Genomic DNA, 17046 nt, shown 5'->3' with positions numbered 1-17046 from the left:
AACTCCCACAGGGGAGAAGGTATGACAGGATTCAGAGCATGAATAAAAAATTCATGTTCCTATATTTCAATCAATGACAATACAGATAGAGATTAGGGCAGCATCAGAAATTTCCTTGCCTCAGAGTAGTTTTGTAATGACTCCAGCGTTACAGAATCAAGACAGCTGTGAGCATTGTAAGAGATTGAGGCGCTCACCCAGTGTTTTACTTTTCTCACAAGTTATTGAATATGGCTGCAATTCTCCTGAGTAGGCCACTCCTCTGTATTAGAGCAAGCGCCGGAGACGTGCTTAAAGCAGTCGCAACCTGATGTGGAAAAATTGTGACTTAATGACTCAGTATCACCTTACACTCTAAATGTCTGTCCGGTGAAGAGTACAGAGCGGTTATTATACATGTATGCCCTTGGATATTGAGAAATAAACTATCACAATGGTTTCAATGTGTGTGTAGAGGTAATGAATGAGAGGGTGCAGTTACACACATCCATAAGTAAACAAGTAGAGGCCAGAAGAGAACTTTTGTTCCTCGTTGTCTTGAGACAGGGTCTCTCACAGAACCAGAAGCTCACTCCTTGGGCGGACTGGCCACCTGTCTCTTCCCTGTAACACTTGTGTAACAGACACTCACAGCCATGCTCAGCTTCCTTCTTTTTTCCATTCTGTTTTTTTTTCTGGGTGGTGTGTGGAGGAGGTGGGGGATGCTTGAATTTGAACTCGTGTCTTCATGGTTTCATAGCAAGGACCATCTCCCCAGGCTCCAATGTCTCTTTTAAAGCACAATTTTAATGTTTGGGTTGGTTGAAGTGACATGCTTTCAAGTTTACTTTTATTATTCTCTTTGGTTTTAAAAAATTTCTAATTCTTTATTTTTTACAGCTTTTTTTGCTATCAGGAAAATAATTAATGTATGTGTATAATATTTGCTATATGATATTATATAGCTGATAAATTAATTGCAAGACTCCAGTTCAGCAAATTCTGTTACTATTTTATTTAGCAACATGTGTCCTATATACATACATGCATACAGGTAGAACATAACACTTATCTATTAGCACTAATTTAAATTTCTGACATTGCTTTGAAATTTTGCTGTTTTTGTCAATACAATATCATTTGGATGCAATGACATTTCCCTACAAAATACAGCAGAAATCAAGGAAGAGGGACAGCTAAAACTATTGACTATTTGAAGGGTCCTATGGAAACATACTAAGGTAAAAGCTTCCTAGAATATATAACATATATGAAGTCTATCTAAATGAATAACACCAAATTTAAACAAAAATCCAAATTCTCAAACAATGAAGAAGTCAGAACCCCAAGTGCATATCTTCATGACCAAATGAAGCTTCTGGTACAAGGAATACATTAGAGCTACCAAGTTATTAGTCAAAGGGTGTCATTGGAACCCCCTTCCAAAACAACAACAACAAACCCACCAGGATATTGCCAAAGCTACTGGTGACTCTCCACAACTGACAGTAAGACCCTATTGCTGATGACAGCATCTACACAACTCATTGACAAGGAGAAATTGAGCTGATGCCTGCCTCGAGCCTTCACTCTTGACTAGTATTTATAGAATGGAAGATAATATGCATGCTATCAAAGAAGAAAGGTAAGCATGGACCCAGGTGCACACCCTGTTATCTACAAGAGAAACCTATCTGTAAGATACGCTCGTGCCATAGCGGCCCAAAGCTTATGGAAGTAACCAACAAATATCTGAATTGACTTGAGGCCCACTCAATGAAATAGAACCCATACCCAGTGCTGCTTGAGAACATGAGATTAGATACATCAGAGACTTAGGGGAAAACCAAATATCACTGTTCTGCTAAAGAACATACCAATAAAATGACTCCTAATACTACCCTTCTATATCCATAGAAGCAGCAGCAGATGGGAACACATACAGGAAAGCCACAGCTAGACAATACACAGAGAGTAAGAGACCTTGGAAGATTCAGCTCAAAAAGGGATGTCTCTATCAAATCTCTCTCATCAGGGCTCTGGGGAGAGAAGGTAGAAAGAGTGTAAAATCCAGATTGGACCAAAGGCTGGAATACATGAACTCACAAAGATTGTGGTAACTTACACAGAGTCTGCACAAGTCTGCACCAGATGGGGTCTTATTGATGAAAGGAGAAATGAACACATTCCCCCATCCCTAACCAAGAAACTATCTCTAACTGATAGCTAAATGAGAAATTAATTTTTTTTGCAAGAAAGACTCAGTGGTGAAATAAACTTGATGGTAGGCTCCATGCCCAGTGATAGACAGCTAATACAAAAGGAACTCAATGACATCTTCGGAGGTTCTTTTCTCATAATATTAAAACAGGAAATTTCTTAAAATTATTTTTTCCTGCCTGACAGGTCCTTTGCATTTATTTTATGGCTTCTGGTTTTGTGCTTTTATGGGAATCCTGTGTGTGTGAATGTGTGTCTCTGAGTCTCCATGCATTTCTTGCGTTTTATCTTTGCTTTTTTTCTTGTTTGGTTGTTTTGTCCTATTTGCTTTGCTTTTTTAAAATTTTATTTGTTTTTATTATCCATTAGATTCCTGCTTGTTTTCTGAGGAGAGATCCAGATGATAGTGGAGGGGAGTACTGCGGCGCCCGCACCACAAGCAACTCTGAGGTATCAGGAAAAGAAAGACCAGACGTCCATCTGTTTGTACTAAGAAGTGTCTTTATTTTGTAAGTGCTAAGAGGTCTCTCTCTTGTAGGAGCGAGCAGTCTTATATATAGTCTTACAGCACAGTAGAAAAACCCCAGGTGGAAGAGAGCGTGTTTTCCTCGTGCTAGATGTTGATGTCAGTGGGGCAGGGGCAGTAAGCCAGGACTAGAAAACAGGATGCACCTGTGGCTATCAGCTGACAAACGACTCAGAGACCCTGTGGGGGCTAGGCCCCAACATCTCCCCCTTTTTTATTTTTTGAAATTTTGTTTGAACTGTTTGCTACTCTATAGAATCTTTCATATAGATTTCTTTGGCTCTAAGGCCATGTTATAGACTTTGCTGTTTTGTGGCACAGTTCCTTTCCGCATGAGTAATAATACTCTGACTTACTCAGGTCATTATTTATTTGTTTGTTGGCTTTTTGAGACAGTGTTTCTCCAAGTAACTTCTTGGTCTATGCTGCAACTCACTCTGCAGACCAGGCTTTCGTCAAACTCAGAGATCCCCCTGCCTCTGCCTCCGGAGTGCAGGGATTAAAGGCTTGGTGTCCTGCCTCCACGGGGTTATGCAGGATTTTCAAAAGAACATTCTCCCTGTCTGTGTATTCTTGTAGCTGGTGTTACACTTGAGCTTTCCAGCATCACGTCCCTTACTTAAATTCTGACAGAACATCTTAAGCATTAGGAATTTTACTTTTTCTTTTCTTTCTTCCTTTATTTTTAACTTTTGTTCTCTCATACATTATATTCCAACTGCAAATTTCCCTCCCTCTACTTCTCACAGCCCCTTTCCCTAACTTTCCCTCTCAGGCAGATCAGCTCCTCCTCTGTTCCCCTTTGTGGGTGGTGAGAAGAGCAGGACTCCCAGGGATATCCGAGGATGACCTAAAAGATAAAATAAGACTGGGCACAAACCCATGATATGAGGTGGCCACCCAGTAGAAATGGGTCCCAATAGCAGGCCAAAGGGGTCAGGAGCATCCCTCCCTCCCATTGTTGGGAGTCTCACAAGAACACCAAGGTTAACAACCATAACTTATAAGTAGTGGTCCTAGCTGGGGCCCCTACAGGGTGCACATTTGTTGGTTCAGTCTCTGTGCGCCCCCATGAGCCCTGCTTAGTTGATTCTGTGGGCTGTGTTCTTGTGGTGTCCTTGACCCCTCTGCTTCCTATACTTCTTAGGAATTTCTTAAAGCCAGTTTCTTCAAGTACTCCCCAAATCAGGGGCAGTAAAATGATGTTTTAAAGTAAGTAGTAAAGGTTGAAGCAACTATTAGTGTCTATTATCATCTTTTGTCATTTGTAGATCTCCAGTGAATAGAATAACAAGAGGAAGAAGAGGCAAGCATCACGACACGTCCTCGTTAGAATTTAGGATGTGCTTCCCAGAACCCCGAGGCTGGCATTTCTACTTGGCACATGGTGTCTCTTGCTATCTTTCTCTTTTATTAAGGAACAGTCATTACTTAATTCACTATGATAATAAAGGAAACAGATTTTCAAGTAATCACTTCCCGACTTCACTCCAACTTTCACTATCATTTATCATGAGTTAATTTTGTTGGCAAGGTTATTTATAGACATTTGTGGTTCAACTGCCTGAGGTATTTGATATTATTTGACTGAAACAGGAACAGAATGTCCTATGAAAGCAATTGTCCCAATTGTGGTCAGTCCTGATTGTTATCCACAATAAAGGAGATGTTCAGTGATTATCAGCTGTGTAGAGTTTCATAATCTAGATGAAAAGAGAAACCTGAAACAATAAAGAAAAGCACTCAAGGGGATTGCAATTTTTATCATCACTTGTTGAAAATGCATTTAAAAGATGGATGTTTTAAAATTGTACCAACAACCAGAATCTACACAGGGTTTTACAAAAAGGAAAATGCAGAAACAATGTACATCTGAATTGTTATGGAGTAGATTCCCAGGTAGTGGATCCCTAGCTGTATGAAACACCTGAGATTCTGAGTTAATGTTAGTGGAATCTAGGTATCAGTATTTAAAACAGCAAACGAAGAGCATCTCCAATGGGGCTTTCCAGTACATAGTGCTTGCTGAGAATCATTCTATAGACTCTGTTGGGAAACAGAGTCACTTATATGTTTCTGTCATCTATGTATCTTCACACAATACCAAGTGTCATTCACAGTCTTTCTGATGTACAGCCCTCCTCATTTGTATGCTCCTCCCTACCCCAGTCATTCTCCCATATTTGCTAAATCAGAGAATTGCACCAATAACCCAGTGGCAAACCTCAGAATCTTGAAGATGTATTTTTATTTCACTAAGCAAGCTCATGAATAGCTTCTCTTCTCTTTTCTCTTCTCTCCTCTCCTCTCTCTTTTCCTCTCCCCTTTCTTCTCTTTTCTTCTCTCCTCTCCGCTCTCCTTTCCTCTTCTCTCTTCTCCTCTCCTCTCTCTACTCTTCTCCTCTCCTGTGTCCACTCTTCTCCTCTCCTCTCATCTCCTCTTCTCCCCTCCCTCTCTTTCCTTCTCCTCCACCCTCTTGGTTGTACTCTCAGAGGTCTGTGTGTTTCTTACACCCTTTATGCCACCAAACAATGTGCTCAGGTTATGCCAATCTCCTAATTGGCTTCCTTTTACGTCGGTGCTCCTGCAGCAACTCATATTTCAGGGTGATATCTAATCTTTCTATTCCCTGACTTACCTTCGTAGTTTTGAAATGTTCAAGCAGCTTCTGTAACTCAGAGATTTACCTATCTCTTGACTTTGCCCCTCTAGCCACAGCCACACGACTTACATTCAGCTACTCAGGTGTTCTGCATGTGTTTCTTGGCTTTTGCAGACTCTTCTATTTGTGACAATATTTATTTCAAGTTAAAACCATGGAAGTCTTCTCTGGGAAGTTTATTCTGAATGGGTTACCCTTCTGTTAAGTCCTATTTATTTCCTAGGTCACTTAGTTCACTTTATTGTAAATTATTACTAACTTTTCAGTATCCCCAACAACAGTTCCATAAATGTAGGCGTTACTTTATTTTGTGTATCTACTGCTAACATTTAAGAATACATGAATGTTTTAAATGAAAATCATTGGTGTTTATGGATAGGATCTTCAGAACTATAACACGAACTAATTAGGGTATCAGGAAGATGACTGTGATTGTAAACATTCATAATGGATAGCATTGTTTGCTTATGTGGTGCTGGGCCCCATCCTAAGAACTTTATGTTAATTATAATCACTCAATTATCATGACAATTCTATATTTTTTTACCACAATCATGTTTATTTTGAGGGTTGAGAAAGTTGAGACTTTATGAAACTTGTCCATAAGATGTAACTGGTAAGTGTTGAAGCTATGATTGCAATAATACAAGCCATGGATTTTATTTACCATTTGACTAGATATCTCCAACAGTGAGTAGGTACTGGTTTAAGCATTTTACGTATCAACTTAATAATAAATATAAGAAGGTTGGAGGGGTGAGATTATAACACATAAATTTGCTAACACTTTATTTTGCTAACTGAAAAGATATCACCAATCATCCCACAGCTTCACATATTAGTGTCTTAAACTAAACAAAAAGAAACTTATCTGGTAAAGGGAAGTCCCATAAAATATAAGAAATTTGGATGGGAACCGCAGTCCAACTTACTCAATCCTTTACATTTTTATGTTAATGAGTTGTTGAGATGTTATAAAGGTAATCATTAACAGCACTTATTTCAGTTAAAAAAAAGAAGAGGTGTTAAGAATATTGGAGAAGAAAGGATTCCTCATAGATGCTACACATAATGAAAGATCATTTAACTGTTGTGGTCTGGGTCTTAGAATTCGCCATTTTTTTTCCTTTCTAGAATGGGTAGGCTTGAGATTTTTGTCCTCGAAACTTCGTTATATAACATAATACAAAAGTTCTGTTAAGTCATTTTCCCAACCACGTAAAGTTGTGGACTCATTCTTTGATGTATTTTTGAAGATACTAAACCATGTTTCAAGAAAGCCAAATGATATTGACCTTTAAATAAATATAGTGCTTAATACAATATTTTATTAATTCTGTGATAAATGTTACATAATGCATTTTCATATTTGTCCTCATTGTTTCACTTCCCCCCAATTCTTCAACCCCTCTGAAATTACTCTCTTTTCTCTTTTCCTTTTTTTTTAAATGACCAACCCAATCCAATTTGTGTTCCCATATACTCAAGAGTGCAGTGGATCTATAAGAGGTAATGCTCCTGAAGAAAACTGACTCTCCTTTCCCCAGAAGCCATCAAATCCAAGTAGTTCCCGAGCTACGGGTGGATGTTTGTGAGCCTCTCTTCCCTCCATGCTAGAAGAGGTTGACTATCTTGATCTTGTGCAGGCTGTGTGTAGGCACCACAGAAGCTTTGAGTTCATGAGCAAAGCTGTCTTGCCATGTCCAGAAGGTACCATTTCACTAATTAACACTAAGGATATTGAAAAAACAAAGGAACGGTATTTCATAACCTTCATAATAAGAATATATATGTCAGATAAAAGAGTTCAGTAGGAGACAGAAGTTACTCTACACAGGGGATAATGATCCTCCCAGAAGCCATAGGTAGCCAAATGAGAATGGCAGTGCCAGGTATGAGATAACCTTCCTTGACATGTTGGTAAAGGGCTGTCCCTGAGACCCTCTCAGATGTATTGCTATTGTTCTTGCTTGCCTACCTGAACTAAAGTGTAAGGCTCTGTGTACACTTTGGTGAAGACAGTGTACACTTTGGCCACAGGACATGAAGCTTCTTCACCGTTGGTTAGCTGTCAGAGTCTTGGGGGGAAAATAATTAAAAATTTTATTCAGCTGTGAACTCTGAATTATAATAATGATAGGCACTGCAAAATATGTCTATGGCTGCAATAGTGGCATGAATATCATGGAGGTAACCAATTGATTTGGTTTGGATTTATGTCCCACTTTACAGGAGGAAATGCATGCTCTGGTGCTACAAATCAGGCCTAGTACCTACGGGCCTTATTGGTAAACCTACTACTATTATTTTGTTCAATAGACATAGTGTCAAACTACACTCTAAAGGTTAGCACAGATTTCAGACAAATCATAGAAATTTCTTTGTGAAGTACATGATGGTTTAAACAAAAACTTACAACTCATCAAAGTATGTTGAATGCTGAGCCACAAATGGGAAAACTGTTATGAGTTTCACAAAATATTTGGGATGAAAGTTATACACATATGAGGCAAATAAAACTTTGAAAATGTTTAAAAGTACATAATCTGATGTTTGAGTATATATTAATACTTAAAAATTCATTATCGCTGGGCCGGGCAGTGGTGGCGCATGCCTTTAATCCCATCACTCGGGAGGCAGAGGCAGGCGGATCTCTGTGAGTTCGAGGCCAGCCTAGTCTACAGAACGAGTTCCAGGAGAGCCTCCCCCAAAAAAGTTCAAAGATAAATTGTCTTACAGATGTAAGATTCTAGGGCCCAATTAAATATAATACAAAAGAAGGATATAGATGGCTGAATATTTAGAACTAGAGAGTAATAGGATTAACGGGCAGTGGTAAGGTATATAGTTGTTGTGTTTGTTTTAGAGGTATCCTAAATACAGTTGCAGGTAGAGGGGGCAAAAAGGCTGTAGAGAAGAGAAATTGGAATAGCTTTGTAAAGCAGAATTGATGGAGCCAGGCTACTACTTGAAAAGATGGAAATGAGGCTCTCTGGAGAGAACAAAGTTAGCCTGAAGAGACAAATTGGTGTTGAATAAAGCCAGATGTTCAAAAAACAAATGTTATCTGTCTTATACTGTTAAGTAGGTTTGCTTTCCTGTTAACATGCCTTGATCAGACATGGTAGAGAGATTTTCCAGTAATCAATACCACATACAACAGTCTCTAATGTAGGTCATATTTTGCTCTATTTTATGGAACACTTCAGTGCAGAGAAGTAGGAAAGTAAGGAAACATGTACAGAAGTAGCTTCCAAACACTATCAAGCTTTTGCTTCATGAGGTGAGCAGAAGTGAGGCAAGCAGCAATAGTCCATTTATAATAATGGACATGGTATTTTAACCCCACATCTACCATTAAATATAAATATTTAAAATATATCAATAGTACGCACATGGCAGATGTGTTGTTCCTTCCAAGGTCTTTAACGAAACCCCGAACTACGACTTCCACCCTAGGAAGTTGTCTTACTTATTTATTGTGTTAAACTCCTCAAAGTCTTGGTGGGGAATGCACAGTCAAGGAAGAGTAACAGGGAGAATCACCTATGTGTCCATGTGTGACCTGAGATCTGTAACCGTAAAAGCACACGTCTAAAGCCAAAATTGATTTCTGCAGTCTAGAATCTTCTCCAGACAGAGACCTGCTTTTTAAAAAACCTATTTAATATGGCCTATTGGCTCTTTCAAGTAGATCTTCAAAAAAGGCGAAAACCCAAGCTGTGTGGTGACTTTCAATGATAAACTTTTATTCTGAATATACTGTTTTTGCACAAGATTTAACACAACATTTTCTGGGATTATAAATATTCTTTATAACAGTATTATACAAATTTTTACAAAATGTTTTCATCCCGCTAGTTAATTTCCACAAAAGTGTCAAGAGAACAGAAGAAGGGAAGCAAAGATCTGTTGTTCACAAAAGCCACTCGACCTTTCGCATGACGCACAATGAGCATTTCGTGAGGGGAATCCCTAAAGCACCGTCCCACAGTCCCACAGTCCCACAGTCCCACAGCACAAGGGAAGCACAGTTCTGCCAGTCACAGTGGAAACTCAGTTGGCATCTACACGAGACAGTGTCCCAGTGGAATTTCCATGGTTCTTTTGTGTGAACTAGAAACAAGGTAGATGAAACCATTGGTAAGGGCTATTGAGTTCTGCACAATTATGGAAGTTTTTAGCCACTTGATAGTTCTGTTTCAGTGATTTGCTCTTTACAGAAATATACACCGAATATTAACAATATTAACATTCTGCTATGGAAAACAATGCAAGTTCCGGCTAATGTTAAATATTTGGAGATTGGGGCAGGCGGAAAAAAAATCACAAAATCCATTGTGTCTTGGTAAGTTAGACTTTATGCCTTTAGACTTATGAGTTTTAAATGAAGACGTAGAATTTAAACTTTGGTGACTTGAAGACAGGCATTTAAATGAGATGTAAAGTACAATAGAGCATCAAATAAGCAAGTAACACTTGGGTTGCAAAGGTCACTTAAAAGGGATACTGCCTATTTGAACCCCGTAAGGCCAGTTTTACAGTTAATAAAAGGAATATTATATATAAGAAAACTTACAAATGGCAGCAACACTGTGTTTTCCAAGGTAAGCAATAATGCTTCAAGCATTAGAAACATGAAAAAAGATCATACTAAAATCTTGTAGGCCCAGGACCTAAAAATCTCTTCAATCAAACTTGCTAACTATGTCATGTTAAAAACCTGTTACAAATATGGACCACGATTGGCGTTTGGCAGTAATGCTGGTTGTTCAAATGAAGAAAAGATGAAACCATTTATGCAAAAATTCTTTTTTGCTACTCAACACCAATGCGAGACTTGTTTTGACTTTGTTTATGTGACAAAGTACACTGAGATACATGAGTACAGCAACAGTTAACTAAGTAGAAACAGTTTAAATGCTTTTTAAAATGATCTCTTATATAGTTCTGTTTCGGTTAATAACACACTATGCTCTTTTTTGTCAATAGAATTTGCAGAAGACTGTTAAGTGTAACATTGCAATTTTGGTGGGATGCCTGTTACTGGCATTGAAAAAGAAGTATGCAAAAGCATGAATACTAGTATATGTCATGAAAAGAAGTTTTAGTGCGAAGGCATGCTTTTGCCCAGTTTGTTGCCACATATGTGGATGTGATAACATAGAACTCCAATCAAATAAAGCTTTGCCAAAGGTGCCAAGTTCAACGATGACTAATGTAACAATAATGTCATTGATGGTAATTCACTCTGTGAGTGACATTATCCATGAAAGTCAATACACTTTAAACATAATTTAAGGTAGGTTGTTGTTTTCCAGAAGCAATTCAATGGTTTTAATGTGCATCATTTATAAGTATAAAGGAGCAGTTCCCCTCCCCAACATGTCCAGGAATTAAATTTAGCAAAATGTATTAATAAGTTTGAAATAATTAACAAACAGCATGACTTAAAACATAATTTCCCTTCTTATAAATCACCTTTCTGTTTTCCAAGGTGAACAGTAGTTATGAATAGACTAAAAATGACAATGTTTTAAAGTGGTGACTGATGTCATTTCTTAGAACAACAGTTGGCAGAGTGATTCCAATTGCCCCTACCCCTTACATTAAAACAAGATTTTAACTTATGAAATGTACACAAATGGTACTCAGAATAGCATGGTGGTAGGAAGGAATTACAATGTATGCAAAGCTATAAACTACATTAAAGAGTTGGCTACAACTTTGATATGTGGAGAATATTAAAGTATGCTGGAGAATGTAAATAATTCTGATTGTAAAATGATATGTGTGAAAATTTCCAGCATGTGCACACACCAATACTTGGCATGTTTAACTAATAAGAAAAAATTTCATTTATCATAAAAATATATGCATACTTTCAGCTTACAGTAAAATTACTCTTCCTAGACACATTCGTTGTTTTTATCCTTTCTTCAAATACTGTTTAGTCCTTAAAATAATTTTTAGAAGCATAAATAAAGTTTAGCTACCATATTAATCTATAATGAAATTTCTGACTTACTACATTAATGCTTTTCACCAAGAAAGCTGTAGAAAAACAAATTTTATTATTCACAATCAAGTGTTCATGTGCATACATATAGATTCAAGGTTTCCTATTTGTTCAGATTAATGTAAAACCCTCATGAAGTTGCGTGGGAATTTGGTCATATGATCATATCAAAATGGAGGGACAGAAGCAGCGAGAGCAGCAATTCCTGGATTGTACATGCTACTACTGAAACGAACAAAGAGGAAACCTAGGATGAATCGTCGTTGAGAACATATATGTACTTTTCAAAAAATAAATGTGTTAAATCTGATTTATGTACTTAAAATATCTGTACATAGGTTTTCAGGCAAAAGCATGAATCTGTATAAAACCCATGAATCTCATTTCACCGTGTGCCTAACCCAGTCATTCAGCATTTACATCACACAGTATATTCAGAGTAGTTTAACAACATGTTGAAAGATGACTTAAGTGCATTTACATTGCAAAGTTCCGATTCTTACATGACAATAATGTCACCCATTTAACGTTTCAGTGGACTATACTCTACAGTAAGAAGAAAAACAAACCGGAAAGTTAAAGTAGCAGCAGCATCATGCAAGATACCCTTGGCAACCCAAATTCATTCACCACAGGAAAACATTTCCCCTCCCCCCCCACAAGCTTCTCTTAGAGCGAGTTAAGTATCTGGCTAGCACTACATGACTGTACTTTGAACAAAAGGGACATTACGTCACGCATTAAAGGGCTTCCATTTATGAGGAAATGTGTCATGAACTCCAATGTCACCCACAAGCACCTGTAACTTAGTCACCCCCTCCCTATTTTCAAACTAGTACTTCCCACCTCACCCAAATCAACTGGCTACACTTGTGTTTTCTTTTTGGCAGAGAAATCATTCTTTTATAAGGCATTTTATTCATGGCAAATTTGGTTTTGGTAGAAAATTAGCCATTATTTTGTATTTCAACAGCTTAGTACAATGTATTTTCTTCCTCCATCTCCCTCCTTCCCTCTCTCTCCCTCTCCCTCTCTCTCCCTCTCCCTCTCCCTCTCTCTTTCTCTCTCTCTCTCTCTCTCTCTCTCTCTCTCTCTCTCTCTCTCTCTCTCTCTCTAACTACTTATAGCAGGAATTACTTTTTTAACAGAAAATAAGTGAAGGCAAAAATATCATTGCCCCCCCCAACTAGGGCTTTCTCTTCCTTCCTTCCTTCCTTCCTTCCTTCCTTCCTTCCTTCCTTCCTTCCTTCCTTCCTCCTTCTTTTCTTTTTCTTTTCTCATTTTTGATAAAACTGCAGCAGGTTGAAATCCTAGGTCAAAGAAAGTCAAGACCCTGCTTCTTTTCCTAACACCCGCATGGGGGAGCCTTTTACATGCAGTCACCAATGGCACAACAGCGAACTCCCAAACTTCCCGCAGAGCACAGACAAAGAGTTTTGCTTTGATGTTAGACATAAATGATGCAGCATTCACACAGGCTCCAGGCTCCAACACCCTGACATGCAGCCAGTGGCTGATCAAGAATCTGAGCCTTAGATTTATGCCATGGTAGAGGCCCAGTTAATGTTCTGTGTAGCTTCTTCAACTGACTCTATTTTAATGGAACTGAGGGCTCATGTGTTGGCAGGGTCTGGATTTTAGTTGCAGATCTGGGGTCTAGAAGGTCACAATAGGTAGTGTCTGCTGCCAGATACCAGCCAAAGGAGTAGAAATTGGAGTCCAATAATAGACCACAAGGAAGGATTCAGTCCAGAAACACCACCACAGTCAGTATAGTCCTCCTGTTGGGAATGCAAACAAATAAATGACCAGCTTGAACAAAGATGTAACAAAGCAACTTTTACATTAATTCACATTTAATCCACTTTTAAACTTACCTGGTAAGATTGCTTTACCTAGGACTGAAGTAAGTAATATCTATCTAGATTTCACTGTAGAGAAACTGTGTTAAAGTGGTCTCCCTTGTACCATTTGACTTGAAATTCTGAATGAATTTCAAGCTTGGTAAATGAAAGCTAATAATAGTGAATTATTGCTTGGATATAGAAATCACTAATTAAAAACTTCACTGCAATGATGAAAACTCCTTTACCTGTACATATATAAGAAATAAAAATAAAATTGAATACTTTAATAATTCCCAACAATTATGATTTTTATATCTGTGTTCCATAAGCAGAAATCATCAAACTCAAGAAATAAAAACCCATGTCTCATATTTCTGATGTTTAAGGAGAACTTATAGGCTACAGGTAGCACCCTGACTTTAGGGACAATAGTAAAGTGAGAAATAGCGTAGTTGAACCTGAAACAATAAAAGAGCATCCTGAAGACGCAGAGACCAAATAAAGAACTAAGTTGGAAAGAGAACCCAGGCTTATCCACTGAGCCATGCAATGCCACCATGCATGCAATGAACACACCTGCTGGTGTTCTTTATAGAGCCAGTAGAGGCTCAGTCAGATCCCTAAGAAACCAGGTATTCTTTAACTTTTTGTCCCCGGGTTCCATCTCTGCGACATTCTCCACAGTTTAAAATTCCTCATATTGTAGTGAATTTCACAAAAACATCATGCACAATTATTCTCATGAACATATTTTAAGAATTCATTGATCCAAAGCTCATCTTGCATGGATTGCATAAGGAAATGTGAGTTAAGTGTTCTTTGTAGAGTAATTTTACAAGGCCTAGGTTCTCAAAGACTCGGAACTTCTGATTTACTTCCCTGTCAGAGATAAAGGCACTACTTGAAGCTGAGTAAATAAATGGCATCTCTTCTTTGATATGTATTGAGGTATCATAGCTGTCTTCTCTTCTGAGAAAATAATATACTGAGGAAATTTTTTATTTTTCAAATTCTGCCTCTTAGTCAAAATTGGACAACGTGCAAAGAGAGGGAGACTTCTGAGTCCTCAATCCTAAAGGGGATGTCTTTATTCAAATCCTTCTACTCAAGGCTTCAGGGTCAGAAGAAGAAGTCGAAATAGGCGGTGAATTACTCCAAAGAAATAATACAAGAGGACAGATACATGTAAGAACTCACAGAGACTGAGGCAGCATATGCAAGACCTGTACAGGTTCAAACAAGGAAAAAAATCCCAGTATTGAGAAGGGGAACTAGACACAAAGTCCATCCCTCATCAAGAAATTAAGATTTTAGGTCCTTTTTTAGAACATTTACATTGCTGCTTTCTTTAATGTTTATTTAATGGAATATTTTCATTAAGTAGTGGCAGCTTACAAAACCCAGTAGTTATTATTTTTACATCTAATTGATAACCTGTAATCTATATCTAAAATTTCTATGACTGAGAAAAGTTAATTGCATAATGAAATCTACAAATTAATGAATTTTATGCTGTTTCATATAAATCATATCATATAAACGCTGGTACACTTAGGTTCCATTTTGCTCATCTTTATTATTATTACAAATAAGGGCAGTTATAGAAGCATCCTATTACATTTAAAGTGATTAACTACATACTTTTAATGGACTGATGAATGTATATTCTAAATAACACTGTGTATATTGATTTTTAATGTATGTGCATACTTTATGAATTAATATCCCTTGAATAAGTTACTATGAAAACCATTGTTTTATCATCTGTGAACAAAGGTGGCTATTTCCTGTGCTTCCTTCTGTTTTCCCTACCATCCGCGAGTCCAAGCTGCTCTTACTAACATACACACAGTCTGGGGGAATAATCAATGAATACCTGAGGACCCATTATGGAAGAACAAAACAAATGCTCCTGTAGCAATATGATGATGACTCCACAGCATCAGAAACGAAACAGCATTAACAATACATGGAACATGGATCACAGACCCACACCCAGAAGCTATTCAACAGCCCTGCTTTCTTAATTCAAAAACTTCCCCAAAGATTAAAGATAAATGGCCATTTTGGCTCAGATACAAATAATAATGTCTAAAATGAGTTCAGGATGTAGGAACCTGTATACCAAAATGTAATAAGCATACACATGTTTTGGGAATAAATCCAAAGATGATACTTAAGCTAGATTTTTCTTTAAAAAAGCAATCTGAATGACTGGTTCAGAAATTCTTAAACTACTTGCTACAACTGAAACGGCCCATTAATTCTGTGTAAGCAGTTTTAAAACTTAACTCAGGATGACAAGTCCTAATAATTATGTATTAAGGAAATTATGTATACATGAAAGTCTTTTCAATTTTTATCTATATTGGTTTTAATGTTTATACCAAAAACTTATAAGAAAATGATGATTTTTAAAACAACATAGATATCTGACCCACTAGGTTAGCATGGGAAACAGACACACAGTTTGACAAAGATTACCTACAAGATGATATTAGTATTGGAATTTTAATAATTTTGACTTGGGTTTTTTAAAAATCATGGACATAAGTATATGGGTTATTTTCTAAAAGTGTAAGTCAAAGTGAAAAGGAAAAACAAATTAGAGAAAGTGACTGACCATCCACACCACATGCAAACTGGAAATAAAGTTAGGATTGGATCTGGCATTGTGGAGCTAGCATGAGTCCTTATCCATTGATCCTAGGAACAATGGGCAAAGTAGCAAGTACAGGAAAGGGAAGGAAAACAGAAAAGAGACAGACAGGATAAGATTTCATGCAATCTTCTGGCAATGTGGGGTTGAGGTGAGCAGCCATCCAGTGCAGGGACATTGAAAATAAGCATTGTCAAAGCACTCTACCATTGAAGAATCACATCGCATTGTTAGCACCTGGCCAAAGTAGCTGATACATTCAGATTGTTTGTAAGTGTCAAACATCTTTCAGAGCCTTGATCAAAAGATAGTGTCTTACGATGAGAATATTTGAGACAGGGTTTTTACATCATCTTTGTGACTTTAATCTGTGTTTGTACTATTAAAAGTTGATGACAACTAGTTGGGTGAATTTTCTGTAATGATTGACACTACTCTGGGACCCCGAGGAAGTTCTCTGAGGACCATGAGCAAGCATCTATAAAACATGAGCCACAGAGAATATGGTAGAGATAATGGCAGAAGTCCTCTTATCTGTGTGTTCCAAAAGTCTTGTTTGGTAAATTTGGAAAAAAAATAACTTATTTTTAATTTTGAATCACTTTTCAAGACAATATATCAATTATTCTTAAGGATATTTTTCCCATTTTCTGATATCTTCAAAAACACTGATGGCAGTTTATATTGGAGATGATGTGGAGTAAGGGGCACACTCCTCTACTGATGCTGGGAGTGCAAACTTGTACAGCCATTTTGGAAATCAATATGGCAGTTTCTAGAAAATTGAGAATCAATCTATCTCAGTCATATATCCAAAGGATGCTCAATCACACCACAACGACATGTGATCAAATATGTTCATAGCAGTATTATTTGTAATAACCACAACCAAGATGCCTCTCAACTGAAGAATGAATAAAGAAAATGTGGTACATTTACACTATAGAGTATTACTTAACCATAAGAAATAATGACATCATTAAATTTGCAGGCAAATGGATGGAACTAGGAAAAAAATCATTCTGAGTAGGGTAACCCAGAACCAGAAAGACAAACATGGCATGTACTCACTCATAAGTGGACACTAGATGTAAAGTACAGCCAGACAATAATCCACAGCTCCTTAAAAGCTAG

At 37.5% G+C, this 17046-nt stretch overlaps 1 protein-coding gene across 6 annotated transcripts in view; it reads right to left on the bottom strand.

Moving 5' to 3' along the window:
- Window positions 1-9115: 9115 nt before the first annotated feature.
- Window positions 9116-17046, bottom strand: part of Cacna2d1 (calcium voltage-gated channel auxiliary subunit alpha2delta 1) — a 410041-nt gene continuing 402110 nt past the window's right edge. For all 6 annotated transcript variants that reach the window (XM_040735177.1, XM_040735179.1, XM_040735180.1 and 3 more), the window contains one exon: window positions 9116-13187. In XM_040735177.1, coding sequence (XP_040591111.1) covers window positions 13071-13187 — 117 coding nt within the window. In that variant the 3' untranslated portion in view covers window positions 9116-13070. The remainder of the gene's footprint in view (window positions 13188-17046) is intronic.

This window comes from Mesocricetus auratus, unplaced genomic scaffold (genome assembly GCF_017639785.1).
Source record: "Mesocricetus auratus isolate SY011 unplaced genomic scaffold, BCM_Maur_2.0 Super-Scaffold_100043, whole genome shotgun sequence".
Classification (NCBI taxonomy): Eukaryota; Metazoa; Chordata; class Mammalia; order Rodentia; family Cricetidae; genus Mesocricetus; species Mesocricetus auratus.
The sequence above is the reverse complement of the archived record's forward strand: the minus strand, read 5'-3'. Positions and strand labels throughout refer to the sequence as shown.